This window comes from Podarcis tiliguerta, assembly GCF_965153285.1.
Source record: "Podarcis tiliguerta genome assembly, chromosome: 9".
Taxonomy (NCBI): Eukaryota; Metazoa; Chordata; class Lepidosauria; order Squamata; family Lacertidae; genus Podarcis; species Podarcis tiliguerta.
Window position 1 is genome coordinate 57,793,620 of NC_139542.1, and position 26,697 is coordinate 57,820,316.

A 26,697-nucleotide genomic window follows, 5' to 3' on the forward strand; every position below is an offset into this window, starting at 1 on the left:
TACAGCAGAATTCTGTATGTGCCTACTCAGAATTAAGTGTCTCTGAGTTCAAAGGAACTTATTTGCAGGTAAATGGGTATAGGTTTGTAGTCTTTAGTTGCAGCCATGCACACATTTACGTCCAAACACACTGCCCAGGCCTGCAGCCACAGCAGGCACTGTGATTCTCCAGCAGTTTCAGAGGTGCACTCCATTGTCTTGTGAGGCAAAAGGATGCCACCAACCCTCTGCATGTACAAACATGCAGTTTGATGTATAAATCCATCTCCATTTTTCCAGTGTGCTGATTTGTTAAGGCGTTCATGCTGTTAGACTACAACTCCCATCATGGCTGATCATTAGCCATCCTAGCTGGGGCTGATGGGAGCTGGAGTCCATCAACATCCCAAGAACCACATTGGTTATGCCTTGGCTTGAGTAAGTGGAATGGGGAGCGGAAATAAGCACAGGCAACGTTGAGGAGAGTTAAAAGAATGGCATGCCTGCAGAATGGCATACACTTAGTAGAGTCCCTTTGTTACACGTACAACCTAACATGTGGCAGGATATACACGTATACAACTGAGCTTCACAATTCTTTCATCTCGAAAAGGGGGGAAGAGCAATGTACCATGTGGACGTACACACAGGTTGTGTAATTGTGCATAGAAGTTTATAACACTCTGAGAGCAGAGCATTCACTGCTACTTAAGAAATCCTTGACAATACAGTGGTACCTCAGGTTTACATACGCTTCAGGTTACAGACTCCGCTAACCCAGAAATAGTACCTCAGGTTAAGTACTTTGCTTCAGGATGAGAACAGAAATCGTGCTCCAGCGGCACGGCAGCAGCAGGAGGCCCCATTAGCTAAAGTGGTGCTTCAGGTTAAGAACAGCTTCAGGTTAAGAACGGACCTCCAGAACGAATTAAGTTCTTAACCCGAGATACCACTGTAAAGCACTTTAAGCCTTCAAAAATGCAGAGAAATCCAGTGGCAATGTTCACATCTTTGAAAACACAGAGTAATTAAATGGTAAGAAAACTTGGTTATGCCATCGAGTGCGCTACATGATGGCACAATGGGGTGGGGATTTGTTAGGAAGGAAACATAATTTGTTTCCTGCACAAATCATTTACATTTGAAGAGGAACCCAAAAATATGATTGTGTGCAGCCACAAAAATGTATAATAAATAGGAAGACCTCTTGCATGTGGTCTTTTGAACCCTATTACTATTAAGCCTACTGCCAGCTTTTCTGCCACTTGAGAATGCACTGCATGAAGAGACAGAAGAAGAATAACAGTGAAAAATAATACCGTTAAAAGATAAAGGTTTGTTTTTAGGACCTCTGCCTGATATGTTATTATTGTTTGTTTACTAGAGTGGTGATTATGCAGGGTTGGGGTGTTGTTTTGATGAACAGGATGAGTTTTTTTTTATAAACAGGGTAACCTTTGATATTGTTCCCCACAGAAACTGATACAAAATACATTGACATGCAAATGCTTTCCTTTCAAAATGGAATCCGAAGCGCCTTATTATGGGGGGGAAAGAGAGTTTAATTTTCCTCAGAGGTGTTCTCTGTTATGCATTCAGCTGACAGTTTGCTCCAGGCCTTTACTTCAGGTAGGCCAAAACTTGCAGTATTAAGCAGAATTTACTTCTGAGATCTCCCCCTGCTGCCCCTTCCAGAAGCATTTAGTCATTACCTATCCAACACAATGTTTTGAATATTCTTTGTTTTGAAAAGGGGTGTGTGTGTGTGTGTGTGTGTGTGTGTGTGTGTGTGTTTGACAGCCAGAAACAGCAGAGTTTTAACTTTTTTGATTTCTCCCAAGGGCTCGCACAAGATGCTCTTTTCATCAGTACAGTCACTTGTGGGAATCTTATCAGCTCTATTTGGCACAAAGGTATGATAACTAGGCAAACTTCCTTGCAGGCATGTATAAATATTGTAATTAATGCTGCAGCCGTCTCTTTCCAAATGGAAGCACATTTAATTGACCGTGTGTAATGCAATGGAGTATGCCGTTGGCATAATTTGCTGCAAATCTGTCTAATCTATTGTTAAACATTATGGCAGCTCTGTTCAATAAGATTGTGTGTCTCACCTTATGGTTCAAAATCCATCTTGATACAATAAGGGGCGGCAAAGGGTGGGGGGAGAGGAGCTACTAATCTCTGTTTGCAAAAACAACTCACAGATCTTTCGCTGCTTCCTCCTCACCAATTAAACTCTCTAGGTGTGACCGCTTGTTATCAAGCAAACGTGGTGCTCAAGTACAAGCCAACCCATGCTCTTTGATTTTTAACAAGGTTTGCCCATTAGAAACAGCTGTTCACCTGCAGTGCAAATTTTGAAGAAGAAGAAGAAAAAAGTCCTCTGAGCCACCGTAATCCTCCACTTGAGCCAGAAAAAGAAGTATTATATTGTTTTGCTCGTATTAGCAGCTTATGACAAGCAAGCCAATTTTGCACTCCAGTGAAGTCGGATTGCAAATTTAGCATGAGCTGAAACTGTGCATCCAAGCAAAAGCTGAGATTTGCAACAGGTAGCTCACCTGCCTATTAATCAGCACCACAAAAATTACAAACAAAAATTACAAACAGTGGAACCAAATGAGCAAGTAAAAAACATACCACAGTAGATTTAGAGAGCAAGACACAGAATTCCAGAATATCATGGAGATGGTATATCTAAATGCTTCCTCATATGTGATGGCTTACAATGTGTAGGAAATATTTTACATGGGGGAGCATGAAACATAAAACCATAGACTTAGAGGGCATCTCCTCCAACCTTCTGTTCAGTGCAGAAAACCCAAAGCTGAATCATGTTCAACTGATGACTAGCCTGCTTTGAAGTCCTTCAGCAAGGGAAAGCCTCCTATCAACCCTCTAAATCAGGGTTTCCCAGACGTGTCTCCAGCTGTTTTTGGACTACAACTCCCATGACCCTTAGCTAGCCAGTGGTCAGGGGTGATGGAAACTGTAGTCCAAAAACGGCTGGAGACACAAGTTTGGGAAACCCTGCTCTAAATCAAAGATGAGTGTTGTCATCCAAAAATATCTGGAGGACCACTGGTTCCCCATCTCTCTTCTAAGTAATCGGTTCCATTGCTGAACTGCTCTAACCACCAAAAGGTTTCTCCTAATGTTCAGCTGAAATGTCCCCTCCAGTATATGGGACACTGATCTCCCCCCCCCCCCCCAGTTTGAGTAATGGCTTCAAGTTACAAGAAAGGAGATTGTCAGGAAAAACTTTCTGACAATAAGAGCTGTTCAACGGTGGAACGGTCTCCTTCAGGAGGTTGTGACTCTCCTTCCTTGGAGGTTTTGAAGCAGAGGTTGGATGGCCATCTTTCATGGATGCTTTAGATGAGATTCCTGCATTGCAGGGGTTGGAGCAGATTGTTGGGATACTGCCAGGGAGACAAAGTCCATCATGGCTCCACGTCGTCTCCGGACGTCCATCGATCTCCCATAGACACACAGTATCAGCAATTAGCAACACGAGCTCCAGAAATAGCTTGTGACATTCCAGAGCCAATGCACACTCTATCAGCAGATAATGCACAGCGAAAGATGCACTCAGGAGAGCATTATTTACAAGTTTATTTCTGCGTTGATCAGAACAAAGAAAAACATGACTGCCTGCTTCAGTGTTCCGGCACAGAGAGAGAGACGAAAACAAAGACACAACAGAAACATCCTGTGAAACAGGAAATACGCAGGCTGTGACACAAACATCCTGCTCCCTTTTAAGGTGGAACGGAAATATCCTAACACAGATAACCCCTGGGGTCCCTTCCAACTCTACAATTCTATGATTCTATGACATCCAATTATATGAAGATAAGGAGTAAATCTTTAGCTCTTATAATGCTGGAGATCAATGATGATAAGGATCCTATACATAACTTAAAAACTAAGCACTATACTAAAGCTAAAAGAAGGCAACTCTGTCCACAGACATACAATCCAATATATGTATTGTGATCATTAGCTCTCACACATTGAAATAAACAGGACTTAAGCATGCTCAGCTTGGGCTAGATGATACTCCATGAATTACGAGTTGCAGGGCATCTCTTGCAGGCATAGCTTGCAGGCTTCTGGGCAGAATCTGCCCAAGGCTTAGACACTTAAGCAGCCTAGAGAAACATTGCAGGGATGCGAGGCTGCTTCAGATATGTATCTGCCCCACAAGCTGAACAACTGCAGAATTTAATATTTGGGATCTTCCTAGCCCACAGCAGCCAACACTCTTATTCTTCATTCTAGAATCTACCCTGCCCTCCCAGTCTACTGGGAAAGACTAACCCAGCCTTTCCCAACCTGGTGTCTTCCAGATGTTGTTGGACTCATATCTGACCATTGGTCATGTTGCCTAGGGGTAATGGAGCAACATCTGGAAGACAATAGGCTGGAGAAGACTGGAATAGCCTATGATTATTCTAAAATGGTAACTTGAATGAAGGAATGGCACTGTCACAGTAGTTAGTGTGACACCACATTCAGTGTTTTGCTCTCCGCCGGAAGCAACATGCACTGAACTGGCATGGAGATGGATGGATGGATGCCAATACAATGGCATCATGTTATTGTGGGAGATTAGTAGCCAGACCTAGCATGCATGTTCTTGCTAGTTAGCATGAGAAGGGGCTAATACAACAGAACTGCATTGCTGATACTCAGGTACTCAAACCATAAAAATACAATTGGGAGGGAGGGCTTTGTGTGATGTCATTTCCCCTCTGCTGTTGGAAAGGAAGGAGAAAATGGTATTTCCTGTTCCTCTCTCTCTTCTGTTGACCAGCAATGGATGCAAGACATGCCTCCACTTGCTCCAACTTTAGGTACATGCCAAAAGCTGTACCTTTACCTATACTGCAAGTATAGGTATTTCCCCTGCATAGTTTTTACTGCTGCCATTGCTGTGAACCAACGCAGTATTATAAGGGAGGAATTCATGTTTTAAAACTTACTTCCCAAGTTGTTGCCTGATTCTTTGTTGAGCAGGGTGAGATAGGGAGAGCCATAGCTCACTCCATGGCTGGACTTGCTCAAAAAAAGAGTTTTACAGTCTAATTTCTATGCTTTTTGCTGCCAAGGGTGGGGTTTAAAAACTCCGCTCAACCCCCACAAATGGGCTCCTGGAGAGATAAATCACAATTAATATCCTCTCCTGCCCATTAAATCCCATCCCACAGTTATGTCTTTCTTTTACTAGACCTTATTTTTGTAAAGTGCCTAAAGGTTTTCTTACAATCAAGCAGCGTATGCATTTTATTAAATAAATAAAATAGATAAAAACCAGCAGGGAGATGGGTGGAAAGCCTTATGCTGATAGCAGACACATATCCTCCAAAAGAACTAGTTAGGCTCCCACATGGGATTTTTCATGGAAAACATTATTATAGTCTTCATGCTCCTGAGTTAGGTTCTTCTTGTTTTTATTCCATTAAATTGTATATTTAAAGATGTATGGATTTTCTTTTAAAAAAACAAAAGAAATTCTTGTGATAAAGCATTTCCTTGCAAATCAGGTCAAGGCAAAATGTTTCCTTTTCTGGTAATCTCCTAATTTTATTAGCACAATATTTAACCCTTGTCATGTACCCCTGGAGAGTACAGCTTAGAAACTAGGTCAGCTTCCAGCAAACCCTCTTCTAACATTCGGTGTCTGCTTCAAAGTAAATGATAGGATCCCCCCCCCCCGCCCCAAACTAAAAGTTAGTGGCAATTCAAACTAGCAGAGTTTATTCTCTGATTATCTAGGCTGGTTTCCCATGTAGCAACTACAGGTTGGGTTTTAACTTCTGTTCTGAAGCTGGAACAAAAGGAGGCATGCTAGTTCAGAATGTTTTCTGTTATGCTCATTATCTTTCACTCACAGTTGTCCTCCAATGCTCTGTTTGTTGGAAGTCCTCACAAAGAAGCCCCCTTTGGTGGCTTGGGCAGGGCAATTTGGCATGGGGAGGCTGGGGTGGGACTGGCATGCGCGTTCCCTTTGCTCCCTGCTCATGTCTTCATTCACTATTCAGGCACAACTAAAGGGTTAATTCCATTAGCGCTGAAGTCAAGTAGCCAAAAGGGATAAGGCTGGAGATGTTGCTTAGCAACCATGAAGAGGGGCATAAATTTGCTGAGGTACCATGTTTCCTGATTAGTTCTGTAGTTCAGAGGGAGTTTTCCCCCCTTGTGTGTTTGGTTGAATGTCTCCCTCTGATGTACAAAGAAAGACAAGACCTCTATGCTCCTTTCTTCTCAAATTATACCAGTGTCCTCAGTACTGGTGCTGACATTTAAAGCCCTAAACGGCCTCGGTTCTGTATACCTGAAGGAGTGTCTCCACCCCCATCGTTCAGCCCGTACACTGAGGTCCAGCACCGAGGACCTTCTGGCGGTTCCCTCACTGTGAGAAGTGAGGTTACAGGGAAACAGGCAGAGGGCCTTCTCAGTAGCGGTGCCCGCCCTGTGGAACACCCTCCCACTAGACTCCCAAAACTATCCTACTTTTAAAAGACATCTGAAGGCAGCCCTGTTTAGGGAAGTTTTTAATGTTTAATGCTGTACAGTGGAACTTTGGGTTACATTACCGGTACCCCTGGAAGTGTTTCGCTGCGTTCACAGAAGCGGTCTACCGCTGCACTTGCATGCGCAGAAGCAGCACCTCCAGTAGCGAAAACTTCAGGATACGGCCGGACCTCCGGAATGGATCCCATTCGCAACCAGAGGTACCACTGTGTTGTGTTTTTAATATTCAATTGGGAGCCGCCCAGAGTGGCTGGGGAAACCCAGCCAGATGGGTGGGATATAAATAATATTATATTATTATTATTATTATTATTATTATTATTATTATTATTATTTGCTATCAGGTTTAATTTTCTCTCCAGTCTCCACCTGCATCATTTAAGCGACTTTGCTAACACTATTTACTCTCACACTATACATTATGATTCACCAAGCCAGACTCACATGGCCTATCAACCATCTATTGTGGCTTGTGAGATACTTAACAAACTTCCCTTTCTGAAGTTCAAGCAAGGCAAAAAAAAAACTCTCAACCCCTAGGAGACTCATTGAGCATCTCTGTAGCATCCCTCTAGGACAGGAGTAGCCAATGTGGTGCCTTCCAGATGTTTTGGACTGTATCTTTCATCGGCCCCAGCCAGCATGCTTAATGAGAAGAGATAACAGGAATCCTGAAGACTGCGAATAATTCAGAGACGTTTTTAGGTGAACACTCAGTTCATCCTGGCTACTGGCAAGGCTTCTTTGCCTTCCTTGACTTTACCTTATATAAACAGAGGGTATGCCCTGGAATAGAATTATAAAATAATACCCCATATTCCCTGCAGTTGCACATTGCAGGAGATGATGAGTAGTGATAGGCCTTTAGGAAGAACTTGCTCAGCAATTCTGATCTTCTCATTAAGGATTCTCAATAAGCTTCGGAGGAACTCCAGGGTTCCACACAGCATAATTTGAAAACCACTGGGGAAGCCGCAAAAGATTGAGGTGTGTGTGTGTGTGCTGTGTGTGTTACAAGACTGTTGGAAGGGGCAAAACAACCTCCCTCAAGGTCAAACTCCTTGTCACAAGGGAGGGCATCCATCTATCAGCCTCGCACACAGTAATCCATACAATCCAAAGCATGGTGTTTATAAGTAAAAAAGGGTAAAGGTACCCCTGCCCATACGGGCCAGTCTTGACAGACTCTAGGGTTGTGCGCCCATCTCACTCAAGAGGCCGGGGGCCAGCGCTGTCCGGAGACACTTCCGGGTCACGTGGCCAGCGTGACATCGCTGCTCTGGCGAGCCAGAGCCGCACACGGAAACGCCGTTTACCTTCCCGCTAGTAAGTGGTCCCTATTTATCTACTTGCACCCGGGAGTGCTTTCGAACTGCTAGGTTGGCAGGCGCTAGGACTGAACAACGGGAGCGCACCCCACCACGGGGATTCGAACCGCCGACCTTTCGATCGGCAAGCCCTAGGCGCTGAGGCTTTTACCCACAGCGCCACCCGCGTCCCTAGCAAGTAGGGAGTATAAGCAGCAAGTAGCAAAAAGGTACTAACCCTCCAAATAACAAGTAGGTGCTTTTCCTTCTTAGAAACTAAATGTAGGGAGGGCTGTAAATCAGTGGCTCAGCATCTGCTTGCATGCAGAGGCTTCTATCGCAGGTACCTTCAGTTATGAATGGGAGCGACCCAGACCTCCAAGTGTCCCTATTTTCCAGGGACAGTCACAGATTTACAGAAGCCATCCCTGTTTCTGATTTGATCCAGGGCAGCTGTCTACCAGCTCCACCTGCTACACAGGCTGAGACCCTACCTGCCCGCGGACTGTCTTGCCAGAGTAATGCATGCTCTAGTTATCTGCCACTTAGACTACTGCAATGCGCTCTACATGGGGCTACCTTTGAAGGTGACCTGGAAACTGCAATTAATCCAGAATGTGGCAGCTAGACTGGTGACTGGGAGTGGCCACCGAGACCACATAACACCTATCTTGAAAGACCTACATTGCCTCACAGTACGTTTCCGAGCACAATTCAAAGTGTTGGTGCTGACCTTTAAAGCCCTAAACGGCCTCGGTCCTGTATACCTGAAGGAGCGTCTCCACACCCATCGTTCAGCCCGGACACTGAGATCCAGCGCCGAGGGCCTTCTGGCGGTTCCCTCATTGCAAGAAGTGAGGTTACGGGGAACCAGACAGAGGGCCTTCTTGGTAGTGGCGCCCGCCCTGTAGAACGCCCTCCCTTCAGATGTGAAGGAAATAAGTAGCTATCTTATCTTAAAAGACAACTGAAGGCAGCCCTGTTTAGGGAAGTTTTTAATATTTAATGCTGTATTGTTTTTAACACTCGATTGGAAGCCACCCAGAGTGGCTGGGGAAACTCAGCCAGATGGGCGGGATATGAATAATATATTATTATTATTATTATTATTATTATTATTATTATTATTATTATTATTATCCCAGAATGTCCCACTTTTCCTTAGGATGTCCCTATTTTCATCAGAGAATTGTTAGAGGGTATGGAGTTATGTGACCCCCAAGCCAATGAGATAAGTAACAATACAACCTTTAGAAGACATCTTAAGTTTCCTGTGTTCCTACAAATGGATTAACAAGCCTAATTTGAAATGTCACCATAAGTGACCTTCAGATCAGTCTTGTTGGATCCGTATTTCCTGTCACAAATCTTCTGAGGCATCTTCTCCCAAGCTACACTCCACCTGTGTATTTTCTTTTCAATTATCTTCAGACTGCATACTATAAATATGAGCTCCTGCAAGCCAATTACTTCTTATGACTTCACCCCAGCAAAGAAACTCTGAACCTAGAAGCAATCAGAGGCAAAATGAACTCTTATATGTAACCAATTTTTATTTCAGATGAACTAAAGTTTCTTGCTGGAGTGGAGAATAGGGCCCATGAATTTTGCATGATTTTCCAGTTCGTGGAAACCAATTATTCACTTGTTGCCTCAAAAATATGGGTAACGAAAGAAAAACAATTTAGATAAAGCAGCACGGCAAGCTTTTTTTTTTAATGCTATTATTTTATGAGAAGCTGGGGATGAATAAAAGAGGGGGAACCTGGGGGGAAATGCAAGAAAGGGTGATTGCTTTTGCAGTGCCCATAAGGAAAGGGCTAGTAAAACCAATGTATTTGTGCATATACAATGAAGTAACCAAAATTAAATTAGCTTACGAAGGGACATGTGAAACTTATAGCCTTTGGAGGCCTGTTAGGAGAAGTTATTGCATTGGGTTAACCAAGAAAAAAATAATAATTGCTTATACTTTAGGCCAAATGTTGGTACTTGCGGTGGAAAGAGCGGGGGCAGGGAAGAGTTTAATTACAGAAGTACAAGTAAATCTCAGAAGCAACCAGAAGGTTTAAAATTATTTCCAAGTCCCATCAAACTCTTTCGTTACATTTGCATTCATATCACATGAGACTGGCCATGGATGGCTCCAACAGGGTGCCATTGCGTCCTGCTTTACAGATGACAATCCTTTAACTGAAGAAGACCTCTATCTGAAGGGCAGCCTGGCCCAAGTCCAGTTTAAAAATGAGGAGCCATAAGAAAGGAGAACAAAGGCTTTGAAGTTGCCCAGCACCTGAATAGGCACGTGGGCCACCTTGCCCCAGTCTCCTCCACTGTGGTGAGATGTGTTCTTATTTAAATTATAGTAATTATATCTGGGGGACACGGGTGGCACAGTGGGTTAAACCACAGAGCCTAGGACTCGCCGATCAGAAGGTCGGCGGTTCGAATCCCCGCAACAGGGTGAGCTCCCGTTGCTCGGTCCCCGCTCCTGCCAACCTAGCAGTTCGAAAGCACGTCAAAGGGCAAGTAGATAAATAGGTACCACTCCAGCGGGAAGGTAAACGGCGTTTCGGTGCGCTGCTCTGGTTCGCTAGAAGCGGCTTAGTCGTGCTGATCTGGAAGCTGTACGCCGGCTCCCTTGGCCAATAAAGCAAGATGAGCGCCGCAACCCCAGAGTCAGCCATGACTGGACCTAATGGTCAGGGGTCCTTTTACCTTTACCTTTAATTATATCTGGACTGACATCTATACATATACATTTTCATATTATATGCAAATCCATGTCCTTCTCGCTTCCTATTTACTTATATACGTCTTCTTTTCTGGTGATGTTTTAATATGGGGCAGTCAAAGTGCTTTTCCTTTCCTGATCACCACTTTCTTTTTTAAAGGCTTGCCACCACATCAAGCATCATCTTGACTGGCTGCAGCAATCTTGTGGCTTTCCTGGGAATAAGTGTGGTGTAGTGGTTAAGAGCCAGTGTGGTGTAGTGGTTAAGAGCGGTAGTCACGTAATCTGGGGAACCGGGTTTGCGTCTCCGCTCCTCCACATGCAGCTGCTGGGTGACCTTAGGCCAGTCACACTTCTTTGAAGTCTCTCAGCCCCACTCACCTCACAGAGTGTTTGTTGTGGGGGAGGAAGGGAAAGGAGAATGTTAGCCGCTTTGAGACTCCTGAAGGGGAGTGAAAGGCGGGATATCAAATCCAAACTCTTCTTCTTCTTCTTAAAATACCCTTGCTATGTTATCATTCCCAGGAGTATTCTTCGGGGGGGGGGCGGAGATGGCTGATCCCAAGGGGAGACTTTGAACACTAAGTGTGGGGCCTGGGAGTGAAGAGGAAGGAGACTACAGCTCCATGACATGTAGTATTTATCAGCCCTGTTGTGTCCCTCTTCTTGGCTGATTGGCAAAGGAACCTTTTCCACTTGGGATGGATCTTAAACCCTTGTTCCTCACCCCTGAGCTGAGCATGCGCTGGATATGGCAGCTGTTCTGTTGCTGTAATATTTTTAGTCCGGATGTAAAGTACAGGCAGCAACCTGATCCCCAGGCTTGACGGCCAGTTCAGATTGTGTGATAGCACTTTGATGATGTGGCTTTATCTCAGGGTCAGCCTAAATGAGCTGAGGCTTCATTTTATACAGCAATGTCTCATGTGGATGTCTGCTTCCGATAACAGTTTAATGGAGGGTAATTTCCTTCGGATGCGTCAAGTGAAAATAAAAGCCTCTGCGTTTCCTGTTCGTTTTATCGCACCCTTAAAACATGGCACTAAACAAGGACTTTATACAACTCCATCTCTGCCTGCAGGATCCAATCCACTTTCTTTGGACTGGGCCAGGGAAACTTTTTGAGAATATGCAGCCTGAAGAATGGTCTCGGAAAGGATTTTCCAAAATGGCGTTGACACATGGTAGGCACCAATTTGAAGGATAAAATTGTGAGAAGCCTTCCCAGCTTCAAAGCTTTCTAGCTTTGAAAATCCTGGTTAAAAGTGTACAGAAGAGTCACACTGTGAGTCCCAGGATCATAGGTTGGAGTCAGTCCCAGAAACCAAGCCCAGCATCCAATATTTAATGTAATCATGGAGGTGCAAGGTAGACTGAGACCACAGCATGCAAAGAAGGGAAGTTCAATCCTTCCTTTCCCCACTACGATTTCCTCCAGAATCAGCCCAACACCAAGTAGTGAAAGGTAGGTGGAAGCTCCCATTGGTGCCCATGGGAGCTACTTAGAGCATGGAGGCAGCTGGGAATGATGGTACAGGAGATTATAAATAAACCTTTCTTCGCCACATGCAGTGATCCTGATCTGAATAAGGGCCCCACAAGCTTACTTTTAAGTTTAAATATGCCACATAGAGCTGCCTACTCTTTAACATAATCTATACTTTTGACCTTCAGACCTCCTTGCCTATCTAGGAAAATGGCAACAAGGAAGTAAAGCAAAGAGGTCTGGTTTTAAGGGGAGAAAAAGAGTGTACAGGGCTATCTCAGTTTTCGAACGTCTCCGCTGACGAACATTTCGGTTTTCGAACACCATAAACCCGAAAATGCTTCAGTTTTTGAACACACCTCAGAAGTCGAACATGCTACGCAGCTTCCGCTGAGTGCAAGATCCTGAGGCCTAGCTTTCGGCTGTTGAGTTTTTGGTTTTCAAATGTTTCAGAACTCGAACTGTCTTCTGGAACGGATTACGCTCGAAAACCGAGGTACCACTGTAATTGCTACTGGTGTTGCAGATGCACTGCTTTCTGCCTTAGTAACACTGAAATGTTACTGTAGTAACACTGAAATGTTACTGTAGTAACACTTAGTAACACTAAGTAACACCGAAATGTAAGACTGAAGGGAAATGACAAAGAAGTCAGTTTAAGTAAGGGTGCAGTCTAGGCTGTGGACAAAAGTAATAGTCTCAAAGGAAGCTAGAAGACAATGGAAAGCAAGATGGGTTCAAACCACCCTAGAACGGAAACTGACCATGCACTTCAACCCTGACCCAGCTTTGAATGCACTTTTGGTCAACATTTCACTAGTCACGTTTTAATGCATATTAAATAGGCTAAATACCGTGGGTGCCTCTTCTGCACAGTTTTCCTTCTGCATAGGAGTTGCTGGAACTTCAGGAGCAGATCTCGCGGCCTTCCTTTTGGCTTTTTCCATCTGAATGTTAGTGAAATAGTTGACAGCTGCAAACTCAATCAGCGCAGAGAAGACGAAGGCAAAGCACACGGCAATGAACCAGTCCATGGCGGTGGCGTAGGAGACTTTGGGCAAAGAATGCCGCGCACTGATGCTCAGAGTTGTCATGGTCAAAACCGTTGTTATCCCTGTAAAAAGAAAAGAAGCAAAGCAACGCTGCTGCATTTGAGAATCATATCAATTTTTTAAATAAAAAAATCACTCCAATATATTTGGGGCCATAGCCAAATACAAAATGGTGCAAGTTGAAATAGTTTGGGAGTGTTTCAACACTCTCCTTACCAAAAAGGGGGGGGGGAGTGCATTTGAGGATTTCATTAAAAAGCATTGAGACAAATGAGACCCCAGCTGAAATTAAAGTGGGGAGGATGAAACACTGCGGTATTGATTGATTGATTGATTGATTGGTTGGTTGATTGATTGATTGATTGATTGATTGCAATCATATCCCTTTTCCCAGCCCAAGGAACTCAAGGTAGTGTCAGGGCTGGGCCCAGATGTCGGTCAGCACACAGGAAGCAGAGACTATTGGTGCAGCTAATTCTTTATTCAAGAATATGGCATACAACTTAGCGACACTTCCAGCAGGACTCGCCCTGCTAGTTCCCAGGACTGACAGTCCTCGCCTTCCACTTCCTCTAGGGCTCCTCCTCTGCCGGATGTTTTCCAAGCAGTCTCAAACTTCAACTGGGCATCTGTAATCTCTGCTCCACTCTACACATCACCTTGCATGTCCTTGACTAGTGGAGAGGGGAGTTTGTCGCAGTAGGAGAGGCAGGCCCCTGGAATTTTTCTACTTTAGCCTCTGAGTCAGAACAGTTCCTGGTCACCAACTCTCCTTGCTCCCTATATCCTGCTGCCTCTCAGCCTCCAATCCCTCCTCCCACTCTTCTCCCTCTGACCTCCATCAATTTCCTGGCTCCAAGCCTTCCTCCTCTGGAGTTTCCCATGGGGATCTCCCGCCTGATGCTTCCTACCACTCTTTATCATCCAGGCAGTCCATGACAGGTGGCATACATGGTTCTCCCCCTCTTCAGTTAATCCCCGCAACAGCCCTGCAAAGTAGGTTTGGCTGAGAGGCAATGAGAGGTCACCCGACAAGCTTCTAGGTAGGTTTGGCTGAGAGGTCACCCAATGAGCTTCATGGTCAAGGGCAGATCGAACCCTCGGTCTCCCAGGTACTAGTCCAGCACTCACTGGAGAGCCAGTGTGGTGTAGTGGTTAAGAGTGGTAGTCTCATAATCTGGTGAACCGGGTTCGCGTCTCCGCTCCTCCACATGCAGCTGCTGGGTGACCTTGGGCTAGTCACACTTCTTTGAAGTCTCTCAGCCCCACTCACCTCACAGAGTGTTTGTTGTGGGGGAGGAAGGGAAAGGAGAATGTTAGCCACTTTGAGACTCCTTCGGGTAGTGATAAAGCAGGATATCAAATCCAAACTCTTCTTCTTCTTCTTCTTCTTCTTCTTCTTCTAGCCACAATGCCACACTGACTGTTAGTGTCTAAGTTACTCCAGTGTGGTGAAAACTCTCCTTTAACAGCACCATAACTATTTTAGATTAATGCAGAAGTTAAAACTATGGCCTCACCCATTCCATATTTTTTATTCCTAGCTACTAGAGATAGCCAGGATCCATGAGGCATCATGGGAATTAACATGGGGGCTGCCATTACATACACACCCTAATATCATTTGGATACAGTTGCATGCACTCATTATAAGCACTGAAAACAAATTCATAATTTTGCATTAAAATGGAGTCGTTACTTCGGTGAAAGAATGCTTAGAACTCTGATTGTGGTCAAAAAAGTTTTAATGCTTGAAAATTGATAAGGGTCTTGGTGGACCAGTCAACTGATGATTTTTCCACCTGTTTTAGCAATTGAAACCTGTTGTGCTATGTGCTGTATGATTTTCCATTGTATTTTCAAAGACATACCACCACAGATTGAATCCCTTGGTCCAATACATCTTGTTATTGCTTTTTTAAAAATCTTACTTAGTTGTGGTCTACCTGACCCCAATAGCAATTAAAGTGCTTTATCCAAGGAGGTTGTGTGTGTGGCAAAAACCTACTTTTTGCAAACCTAAAAGGCTCCACTGAAGCTCAGAGCTCTAAATGACAGTGATTCCACTGCAAATTCTGTTTATGTCTCTCTCTCTCTCTCTCTCTCTCTCTCTCTCTCTCTCTCCTTCTCTCTCCACCAGAAGGCAGAGAGGAAGAATGAACTCAATATTGCTTTAAAATAACATGAGAGACTATACATTTTAATAAAGCAGCCAGGGAGACAGCGGTATGTGATCAAATACAGCAGTACAGTGTTCCTCCTGACAGTTCTGTAATATAGCTCTAATGATATGGAACAATCCACTTACAGCTCTTGGACTGAGGCTGCAGCTTGAATTAGTACAGAGCATAACCACCTCGGGGAAAGGCTCTCTGTGTTCTGCAATGCTGTGTGCATGTGTGTGCATGCGCACATGTGCTCATTCCAGCAAAAGGAAAGCTGTGCATGGAAAGTTTGTGTTTAGACTGTACACTTTCAAAACTGCATCTGTGTCACAATGCACACTTGAGACATTATTATTATTATTATTATTATTATTATTATTATTATTATTATTTTATACCCCGCCCATCTGGCTGGGTTTCCCCAGCCACTCTGGGCATCTGACAGCACATCTAAAAACATATTTAATGTGGATTCAGGATCACCTGAAGCATGGGTTTGGTATGCACATTCACATCTGCCTTGCGATGCAGAAGAGAATAAAGAAATTAAGAGGAGCATCAAAAGTATGGGGAAGCAGAGAGGAGGTGGCCTCAACATTTGCTAGACCTACACTGAAAAGACCTACACTGGCTCCCAGTACGTTTCCAAGCACAATTCGAAGTGTTGGTGCTGACCCTTAAAGCCCTAAATGGCCTCAGCCCAGAATACCTGAAGGAGCGTCTCCACCCCCATCGTTCTACCCGAACACTGAGATCCAGTGCCGAGGGCCTTCTGGCGGTTCCCTCCTTGCGAGAAGCCAAGTTACAGGGAACCAGGCAGAGGGCCTTCTCGGTAGTGGCACCCGCCCTGTGGAACGCCCTCCCACCAGATGTCAAAGAGAAAAATAACTACAGTACCAAACTTTTAGAAGACATCTGAAGGCAGCCCTGTTTAGGGAAGCTTTTAATGTTTAATAGGTTACTGTATTTTAGTGTTTTGTTGGAAGTCGCCCAGAGTGGCTGGGGAAACCCAGCCAGATGGGTGGGGTATAAATAATAAATTATTATTGTTGTTGTTGTTGTTGTTGTTGTTGTTGTTGTTCTTCTTCTTCTTCTTCTTCTTCTTCTTCTTCTTCTTCTTCTTCTTAACTACAGTCCATTGAAATGAGGCTGAGCCCAAGGGATCTTGGGTAGAAAACTCTCATTTCGGAGCAAGTTTCCTTACTCAAGATTGGTGCCTCTAACAATGGCAGGCCAGATACCTCATAAAATAAAGATCGGATACTGTAAGGGGCACACACTACATCAGCAAACCAGGTTTCAGCAATCGACAACATCAACTATCTGGCCAAACTGGGGGCACTAAGAAACAATGCAGGGTTGCTGAGGACCATTGGCAATGCGCGATAACTGTCCTTCCCCCCCCCCCACCCCGGCCTGAGGTGTGAACAGAGACATGGAATTTGGAAGGTTGCCACGGTAACTGGGTGTGATGTCACAAGAAGAGGTTGGGGTCTTTGGCATGAGGCTTGGGGACAGCTGAGAGCTTGGCTGAAGGCAGGCTGGGTGAGATACCTTGGACTCCAGTGCTGTACGGCTGTGGGGAACAAGCCCCTCTTGAGCTGACCATGCTGACTAAAGGTGTAAATATGTGTAACGAAACCATCTTTCTGAAGACACATCCTAACTCTCATGGGAACACAGGCCCTTGGTTGAGCTCCTGAAACCCCCTGGAGTCTTGCCACAGCTTAGCAGGGAGCTGCTCTCCTTGCTGTGTCCAGCAGGGCAAAAGTTTGGAGACTTGGCCTCAGATCCATGAGGAATCACCCCAAAGAGTTGATTCCCTTCTGGCAGCCTCCAAGAGGCAGCCACTTTCCAGATCTCATGCTGGGGAGTTGGGCAGTACAGGCAGAAAGCACAGGGGAGGGGAAGTGTGTTGCATTGTGTAGACAAGGATTGTATCCTACTGGAAGACAATTCCTTGATTTGGGAACTTACACATTTTATTTTGAAGGGGCCTTTCAGATTAAAATAGTAATTCCAAACATAACAAAAGACTACTCTCTGATTCTCTCTGAGTATATACACAGACGCACAGCAGAGAAGTGCTCCCCGGATATTTAATTGTTAAGTATTATCCTATCGTGTATTTCATTAAAAACTCAAGTCTTTTTAAAGAGAGTATCAGATTGCCTAATTGGCATATGAATGCTAATATATTTATGTTGTAGCCTAAACTGTGACTGTTCTTATTCCTCGCGTAATCCAAATAGAACTGTTGACATCGATATTAATGGGAACAATTCACTTTGCTTCTTGGAGGGGAAATGGCACTTTTTAAGGAAGCTCTTTATCTGTTAAATCTTTTTGCAGGAAGGCTACTAGGAATGAGATTCATCTGGGAATATGGAAAGAGAGCATACCCTCCAACATTTCTCCAATGAAAATAGGGACATCCTATCCCATAATAACCCTTCCCTATAAAGGGCTGCCTTCAGATGTCAGAAGAAGAAGAAGAAGAAGAGGAGGAGGAGGAGGAGGAGGAGGAGGAGGAGGAGGAGGAGTTTGGATTTGATATCCCACTTTATCACTACCCGAAGGAGTCTCAAAGCGGCTAACATTCTCCTTTCCCTTCCTCCCACACAACAAACACTCTGTGAGGTGAGTGGGGCTGAGAGACTTCAAAGAAGTGTGACTAGCCCAAGGTGACCCAGCAGCTGCATGTGGAGGAGTGGAGACATGAACCCGGTTCACCAGATTACGAGTCTACCGCTCTACACCACTACACCACACTGGCTATGAAGGTTGTATAGTTACTTATCTCCTTGGCTTGAGGTCATATAACCATACCCTTCAACATTTCTCCAATGAAAATAGAGATGTCCTAAGGCAGGCGTGTCCATTTTGGGGGCCTAATCCAGCCCGCCAGTCGATTTAATCCGGCCCCTGTGGCAGTATATGTCCTTGGGTAAAATCCTACTAAAAAAAGTTCAGCAACTTTGGCCAGCCCTCATACTGTTCACTTCATCAAATCTGGCCCTTTTGGAAAAGGTTTGGGCACCCCTGTCTAAGGAAAAGTGGAACATTCCAGGATCAGATTAGAAACCGAGACGGCTTCTGTAAATCTGGGACTGTCTCTGGAAAATAGAGACACTTGATTAGTCTGCTTCTGGTGAGTGGTATGGCGGGGGGGGGGCATAATATTTGCCTCAGACAGAGAAATGTCTTAGCTGGGCCTTGCCCTTCCTCTAGTCTCACACCTAGAACATCTCACTGTTTCATAAGCATTTTTTGCAAAGGAGGGGGATGATGAAACCCTGAACCATTGTTCATGTTTATTTTACATGAAGCTGGCTCACATTAGCTATCCCTGGCTCTTGGCATCAGCTGTACTTATAAGAGCTTCCCATTGAAAACTTTTCACCCAGACAAAAGCTGCTGGGTCTCTGTAAACATTAAAAATATAAAGAGCTTCTTCATGCCTGCTTGAAGATGGAGAAATGTAATCTGAATGGCTACGCAAGACCCTGCTTCTCATATAATCAAATCTAACAAGACAAAGGCAGGCCGCTGGGAGCCTGAAGCTCCTTTGATGGGAAAGAGAACAAAGCAGGAAACACTGAACTGTACTTCCTGGAATAATGGAATTTTCCAAACTTGCTGAAAGACTGCTAGCTAGAAAAAAAATCCAAGGAAACTCTAAAGTATTTTTTTTTTAAAGCATTTTCACCTTTGAGCACAAAGACCAGCAAATGATGGTTTATTGCTACAAATGTATCACTTCAGGGTGCATTCAGATGGGGACTTAATACCACCAATGGTTTATTGGCAACTAGGTTTTTTGGTCCCATCATCTCCTTGCAAATAGAAGGGGAAGAAATGGAGGCAGTGAGAGATTTTACTTTCTTGGGCTCCATGATCACTGCAGATGGTGAGAGCAGTCATGAAATTAAAAGACGCCTGCTTTGGGGGAGAAAAGCAATGACAAACCTAGACAGCATCTTAAAAAGCAGACATCACCTTGCCAACAAAGGTCCATATAGTTAAAGCTATGGTATTCCCAGTGGAGATGCATGGAAGTGAGAGCTGGACCATAAAGAAGGCTGATCGCCGAAGAATTGATGCTTTTGAATTATCGTGCTGGAGGAGACTCTTGAGAGTCCCATGGATTGCAAGAAGATCAAACCTACCAATTCTTATGGAAATCAGCCCTGAGTGCTAACTGGAAGGACAGATCCTGAAGCTGAGGCTCCAATACTTTGGCCACCTCATGAGAAGAGAAGACTCCCTGGAAAAGACCCTGATGTTGGGAAAGATGGAGGGCACAAGGAGAAGGGGATGACAGAGGACGAGATGGTTGGATAGTGTTCTCGAAGCTACCAGCATGAGTTTGACCAAACTGCGGGAGGCAGTGGAAGACAGAAGTGCCTGGCGTGCTCTGGTCCATGGGGTCATGAAGAGTCGGACACGACTAAACAACAACAACAAGGTTTTTTAACTGATTAGATTTTCCATGGAAAGGGTAAGTCTAGATTAAAGCTGCAATACCTAGTTTCCTGGGAGTAAGCCTCATTGAGTTAGGTGGGACTTCCAAGTAGACACTTCTAGGCTTCTTAGGTAAATAAGGGAAAAAATACAGGCTGGCATTTGGATGATATTTTGTGGACCTCAAGAAGCTTGCCTGCAGGAGCAGCACCAATCCTACAACAAACAGTTCTCTGGCAACACACACAGTACAGCAAACACATTGCTAAATGCTCATCAGCCTTACTTATACAGGACAGTCAAAGGCAACAACGTTATTTAAGTTACCATGGATCCTTTGCATCCATCTGAGCTCCACTTGGTATGGGTAAGCCAACCCCAAACCCCCTTTGTAATTGACAGCCACCCACCACAACCCATCACAGCATGCACATCACCACCTGCCTGCTGGGTGCACATACAAATACTATCCCACTAAAGATAGTCACGTCAGCCATGGGGGTGGGGGGAGAATCCAAAATTCCTCCAATTTAGAATCCTGTCTCCCAGGTCATTTGTGTGGGGTGCCTGTGTGTGAGGTAGAGTCTCCAATCAACCCTCTAAATCAGGGTTTCCTGAACTTGTGTCTCCAGGATTTTTTGGACTACAACTCTCATCAACCCTAGCTAGCAGGACCAGTGGTCAGGGATGATGGGAACTGTAGTTCAAAAACAGCTGGAGACCCACGTTTGGGAAACACTGATCAAGTCATATTAGGAGTTCAGGGCATAATCTGCACTTTTGTAAAAATCAAGCAAGGTGGAGTACAACATATAAGGACAAAATCAACAGCAGAGCCATAAAAACATCGATGAAACATCAACGTCATCTCTGACAAAACCTATTTATCAGGCTTTAATTTATTATGGGAACCTGTCTGAGCAGAGACAACATAGGATTAGGTGGGGATAAATCTACACACCGCAAGCAAAAATGGATCTATATCAAAGCACTTTCAATTCTGTAAAACCTATTACCTTTCTACAGCCTCAACAAGAAAAGGCGCCACTGGAGTTTTCTTCTGCGATTTCTTGCTGGGATGAAATGGAGGAGGGCTAAGTAATACATACATATTCAGATTTCTCTTTCAGATGGAAAGTCCGCCCCTGCCAGGCCTAATTTTAACCTCTTTTATTCATCTCTCTCTCTGCAATGTACTGCTTAATAGGTCTTTTGGTTCAATGGTCTCCACTTGATTAATCCTTCTCCAATGCATGGCAATGCTGAGGTTTAGAAAGATAACTTCTTTAGAAAATTGCTTCAGCCGTATCTGTATTCTCCTCTCCTTTGTCAGAAACCCAGATTTCCCCCTCAGCTCCCTGTGCGCTGCCTCCATGCCGTTTGTCTCCTCTTGCTTTCAGTGTCAATTGGAGCATCCTCTTTCAAATTGCATTTTAATGTGCTTCATTCTAATATCGCGTAATCGATTTTCCTAATTGCTTTTTCAATTCACTCTCGCCAAGGCAGGAGGAGAAAGGGGCCCCGTATCAGCAAAGCTGACATTACAGATTCAGAGCCTGAGGGCATACTCCTTACTTGGCCAAATCTCTCATTCAAATCAGCCGGGCTCCTCAAGAAGACTAAAAAGGCATACAAAGTCAGCGGTGAGACTTACCAAAAACAGTTCTGGCAGGAACAGACTCCTTATTGATCCAAAACGAAACTTGGGAGAGGATCACAGTCATGATGCATGGGATGTATGTTTGTATCATAAAATAACCCATTTTTCGTCTGAGGTGGAAGTGTACTGTCATAACGACATATTCACCTTAAAGGGGGGGAAAGCCAAAAGTGATTAAAAAAAAAAAAACTTTCAGTACACCCAGATTTATTTATTTATTTATTTATTTATTTATTTATTTATTTTATCATATTCTCCAGCTACTCAAATTGCATTCAGTCCATTTGACTCTGAAAACATGAAGTTTCACTAAAGTGAAACAAGTTTCAGCCTAGCTAAGACAGCAGTGGGAGCTAACATGAGTCACTCCAAGCTCCACATAGGAAGAAGAGGATATATAATAATAAACAAAAGCCATACATGAGTCCAAGGAAAGTAAGTAGATCTTAAAATACTATCCAGGAGGTGGGATGTAAAACATGAAACAATAGGGACTGTTTGACATCCCTCATACTTTCACGTACCATAAAGATATGTAGGTATACGCTGGAGGGAGGGGAAAATAAGTATAAGTAAAATATTAGCTGTCTGTTCTGATACTGCAGCATCTGGAAAACATATAATTACTACTTCAGGGTTATATTTTCAACAGATGCACCAAGAAAATGTCTTCCTTTCATTGACTTTTTTTAGCCAATGAATACCAAGCATAGTTGTTATTCACCAGGTGAAGATCTCCCGTTTAAACCCCATTGAAATGAATGGGGACGGCACAAAAGCACCTCCATGGGCTTGTGTAGTTGAGTACCCATTCATTTCAGGGGGGCCTGCAATGGGAAATTTCCCATAACTGTGGCTGTATGGAAAGTATGCTTGGGACATTGGGACCTGTCTGATGCTCAAAGCAGGAGGGGGGGAAATGAAGTGAGGTGGTTATAGGTCCATCTGAAAAGAAATGGGCTGGCTCTCCATCCTACTTGGAGTCAGGCTTAGGGCCTACCAAAAAATGCTGCACAAGAGCAAATGAGTTTCAAAGCCAAGACAGTAAAGAGCTAAGGATTATCAAACATATTTCAGGCTTGCATGCCTTCTCCCATGCTCATGTCCTAGTCTACAGAGCCAAACATAGTTGACCAGATGTGTTGTCGCTGGCCACCTGCCTGTCACTGTTTTTCCATCCCTGTTTCTCCAGTCTAGGGCATGCATTAAGAATAGGAGGTTTATTAAGCCCATGATGGGTCAGGTCTGTTCCAAAGTGCAACTGTGTGCAGGATAGAACCAGACCAATGTTCTTCATTCCACACCGTGAAAATAAATTGCCTGCCAAAACCCAAAGCATGATCAAAATGCTCAATTAGTTGCCTCACTTCCGCCCATCTTCTCCTCCCACGTACCACCCACCCACTTAAAGGAAAGCTATAAACAACCTGAGCCTTCTGGTGGAAATTCTGGTATGAAACCATCATTCCGGATTTGGGCTGCTATTCAAACTCAATTTTAAAAGAAGCCGAAGGAAATGTAAAGGCATCTTGCTGGGAAGTCCATTACACTCCAGATCTAGTTGTTTTATAATTACCGTATTTTTTGCTCTATAAGATTCACTTTTTCCCTCCTAAAAAGTAAGGGGAAATGTGTGTGCGTCTTATGGAGCGAATGCAGGCTGCGCAGCTATCCCAGAAGCCAGAACAGCAAGAGGGATTGCTGCTTTCACTGTGCAGCGATCCCTCTTGCTGTTCTGACTTCTGAGATTCAGATTTATTTTTTTTCTTGTTTTCCTCCTCCAAAAACTAGGTGCGTCTTGTAGTCTGGTGCGTCTTATAGAGCGAAAAATACGGTACATACTGAGATTTTTTACCAAGATCATGGAGACACCTTCTTAAGGAGCAATCTAAGAATCTTGGCCTGATATTCCATTATAGATCAGTGATATCTCACTTACAGATAACATCCAATACATTAGGAAAATATTGCTTCATCTTGCTATCAATAACGACACTCGGAAATCTGTCGCCTACATCTGCTCCCTCTGTTGCTTAATTCTGTCGTGATCTCTGCTAGAGCATGTTTCAAACTGCACCAGTAATAGAGCGTTTAGCAATACAATCATATAACCAACCAACAGCCATCATTTTTTAAAAAATGAAAAACAAAAACACCCACAGATCTTAAACACTGCCACTTCTCACACTGCTGCCTGTTGCTATTTTTTATCACTACACAAAAATATATTGAAAAATTAAAAAAACAACCCAGCAGTAATAGCTGTTATGTTTAATGTGTTTGCTCCAGCAGCAATTCTAATAGGGATTTAGTTGGCCAATCTGCATGCAATTTGTAGCATGATAAATCACAAAGATCAACACTTGCCAGCAGCACGGCTATGAAAATATGTCGGTAGCTACAATCTTGCATTTTCAACCATTTTCACTTTGCTTTCCGAAGGGAGACAGCACAGCACGTAGCAACAGGCTATCTGCTTTAGTGTAAGCCTGGAGATAAATGGTCTAGGGTTTGCCATATGCTTATTATGCCTCTTAGGCTACACTGAGATTTCCAAAACATCTTTGGCTAAAACAAAATTAGACCGCTAACTCCACCCCTTAAGTTGATTATCACCAACTAGATTCTTACCTGTAATGGATTTAACAGTATCAGTGGATGCTGTATGCCCAAGCAGGTCATACTGAACTAAACTGGAAGACTCTTCGGGAACTTCCACTGAATTCTTAGGTCCTTTTGTCCAGGTGTAAATCATTTCACTCTTTGGATATGCATCTGGAAAAATACATACAATTAAAATGTTGGGTCTTAACCTATTCATGCCAACAGGCCTTTGGAGCGCTTCAGGTTTTTTTTACTTTGATTAGCCAGTCACCTTAATAATTATATTTTTATTTTTTTTACTAAGGAGTGAACTGCTGCTCAGCTGTGCTGGCCAGACCCACCACTGCCATTCGCCCCATATTAACCCCTAGAGCTTCCTCTTCCCACCCCATACAATCAGTGGCGTAGCGTGGGGGGTGCAGGGGGGGCCGGCCGCACCGGGCGCAACATCTGGGGGTTAGGGTTAGAGGGCGCAAATCCATGGGTTAGGGGGCGCAAATCCACGGGTTAGGGGGTGCAAATTACTTGCCTTGCCCCGGGTGCTGACAACCCACGCTACGCCACTGCATACAATTACCGTATTTTTCGCCCTATAGGACGCACTTTTTCCCCTCCAAAAATGAAGGGGAAATCTGGGTGCGTCCTATGGGGCGAATGCAGGCTTCGCGGACCTCTCCGCAAACAGCAGGAGCGCTCCCGCTGCTTGCGGAGAGGTGCCTGCATGCTGAAGCCTGCGCGCGCTGAGCTCAGCGCGTCCAGGCTTCGCGGACCTCTCCGCCAGCAGCGGGAGCGCTCCCGCTGCTGGCGGAGAGGTGCCTGCATGCTGAAGCCTGCGCGCGCTGAGCTCAGCGCGTCCAGGCTTCGCGGACCTCTCCGCCAGCAGCGGGAGCGCTCCCGCTGCTGGCGGAGAGGTGCCTGCATGCTGAAGCCTGCGCGCGCTGAGCTCAGCGCGTCCAGGCTTCGCGGACCTCTCCGCCAGCAGCGGGAGCGCTCCCGCTGCTGGCGGAGAGGTGCCTGCATGCTGAAGCCTGCGCGCGCTGAGCTCAGCGCGTCCAGGCTTCGCGGACCTCTCCGCCAGCAGCGGGAGCGCTCCCGCTGCTGGCGGAGAGGTGCCTGCATGCTGAAGCCTGCGCGCGCTGAGCTCAGCGCGTCCAGGCTTCGCGGACCTCTCCGCCAGCAGCGGGAGCGCTCCCGCTGCTGGCGGAGAGGTGCCTGCATGCTGAAGCCTGCGCGCGCTGAGCTCAGCGCGTCCAGGCTTCGCGGACCTCTCCGCCAGCAGCGGGAGCGCTCCCGCTGCTGGCGGAGAGGTGCCTGCATGCTGAAGCCTGCGCGCGCTGAGCTCAGCGCGTCCAGGCTTCGCGGACCTCTCCGCCAGGAGCGGGAGCGCTCCCGTTGCTGGCGGAGAGGTGCCTGCATGCTGAAGCCTGCGCTCGCTGAGCTCAGCGCGTCCAGGCTTCGCAGAACTCTCCGCTAGCAGCGGGAGCCAGCACTGGGCTCCCACGGCTTGCAGAGAGCTGCCTCTTTGGGGGCTGGGGTCGGGGGAAGCTCGGGCTTCCCCAACCCCGCGCCTGGGGGGGGAAATAATTTTTTTCCTTTATTTCCCCCCCCCAAAAAATGGTGCGCCTTATGGGACGGTGCGTCCTATAGGGCGAAAAATACGGTACTAAGCTAATTTTTCACCTTCCCAACCCCATTTCTGAAGCAGTGTCTCTCTTCAATTCTGCAGTGACTCCACTTTACAGCCATTTCCACCTTCATAATAATAATAATAATAATAATAATAATAATTTATTTATACCCCGCCCATCTGGCTGAGTTTCCCCAGCAACTCTGGGTGGCTTCCAATCAAGTGTTAAAAAAAATACAGCATTAAATATTAAAAACTTTCCTAAACAGGGCTGCCTTCAGATGTCTTTTAAAAAGAAGATAGCTGCTTATTTCCTTCACATCTGAAGGGAGGGCATTCCACAGGGCGGGCGTCACTACCGAGAAGGCCCTCTGCCTGGTTCCCTGAAACGTGGCTTCTCGCAGCAAGGGAACTGCCAGAAGGCCCTCGGCGCTGGATCTCAGTGTCTGGGCTGAATGATGGGGGTGGAGATGCTCCTTCAGGAATACAGGACTGAGGCCGTATATTCATGCCTCCTCTTCCTCTCCCTCCTTATGTGCAACTTCCTCTTGAACACAAACTACCCTACTGGTAAACTCCTGAATCTTACTCAAGCCACACATAGCAATTAGCTTCAGTTTCAGCTTCCAATCAGTTGTGAAGCCACCATCCCATTCTATTCTGCATTTCTTTTCATGGCACTTCTCCCATTCCCTTGCCTCCTTTCCCCTCTTTTTTTTTTTTTTTTTGCAACACCCCATTTTTACCTGCACCCCACATTTCCTCCCCCTTCCTCACTTTTCTCAGCTCTTCTTTACACCCAGATTGCCCCCACAGCCATCTTTGTGCACACACCCCATGATGATATATGTTACTGTATCTTTAAGATGAAACAGAATTTTAAGAGCAAGTCTGCCATTGAACTTGTTCACTTAGAGAAGGTTAAGTTCAGTTGATGGGTGTTGTGCACATATGGGTGTCTTCTTGTTAATGAAATATATATATATTCTAAATTACTACATTGCCCCTGGAACTTCACACTGAAGAAAACACATGGTACCAGGAGTGAAATACATTGTACTATGGAATATTAGAGG

General features: G+C 45.0%; 1 protein-coding gene across 1 annotated transcript in view; it reads right to left on the minus strand.

Annotated features, from left to right (window-relative positions):
* The window catches only part of GABRA4 (gamma-aminobutyric acid type A receptor subunit alpha4), a 63,822-nt gene that overhangs the window by 3,638 nt on the left and 33,487 nt on the right, over nucleotides 1-26,697 (minus strand). The window contains exons 6-8 of the mRNA XM_083458321.1: nucleotides 24,022-24,165; nucleotides 21,385-21,537; nucleotides 12,904-13,163 (exon numbers count right to left, since the gene is read on the minus strand). Of these exons, the coding sequence (XP_083314447.1) occupies nucleotides 12,904-13,163; nucleotides 21,385-21,537; nucleotides 24,022-24,165 (557 nt within the window). The remainder of the gene's footprint in view (nucleotides 1-12,903; nucleotides 13,164-21,384; nucleotides 21,538-24,021; nucleotides 24,166-26,697) is intronic.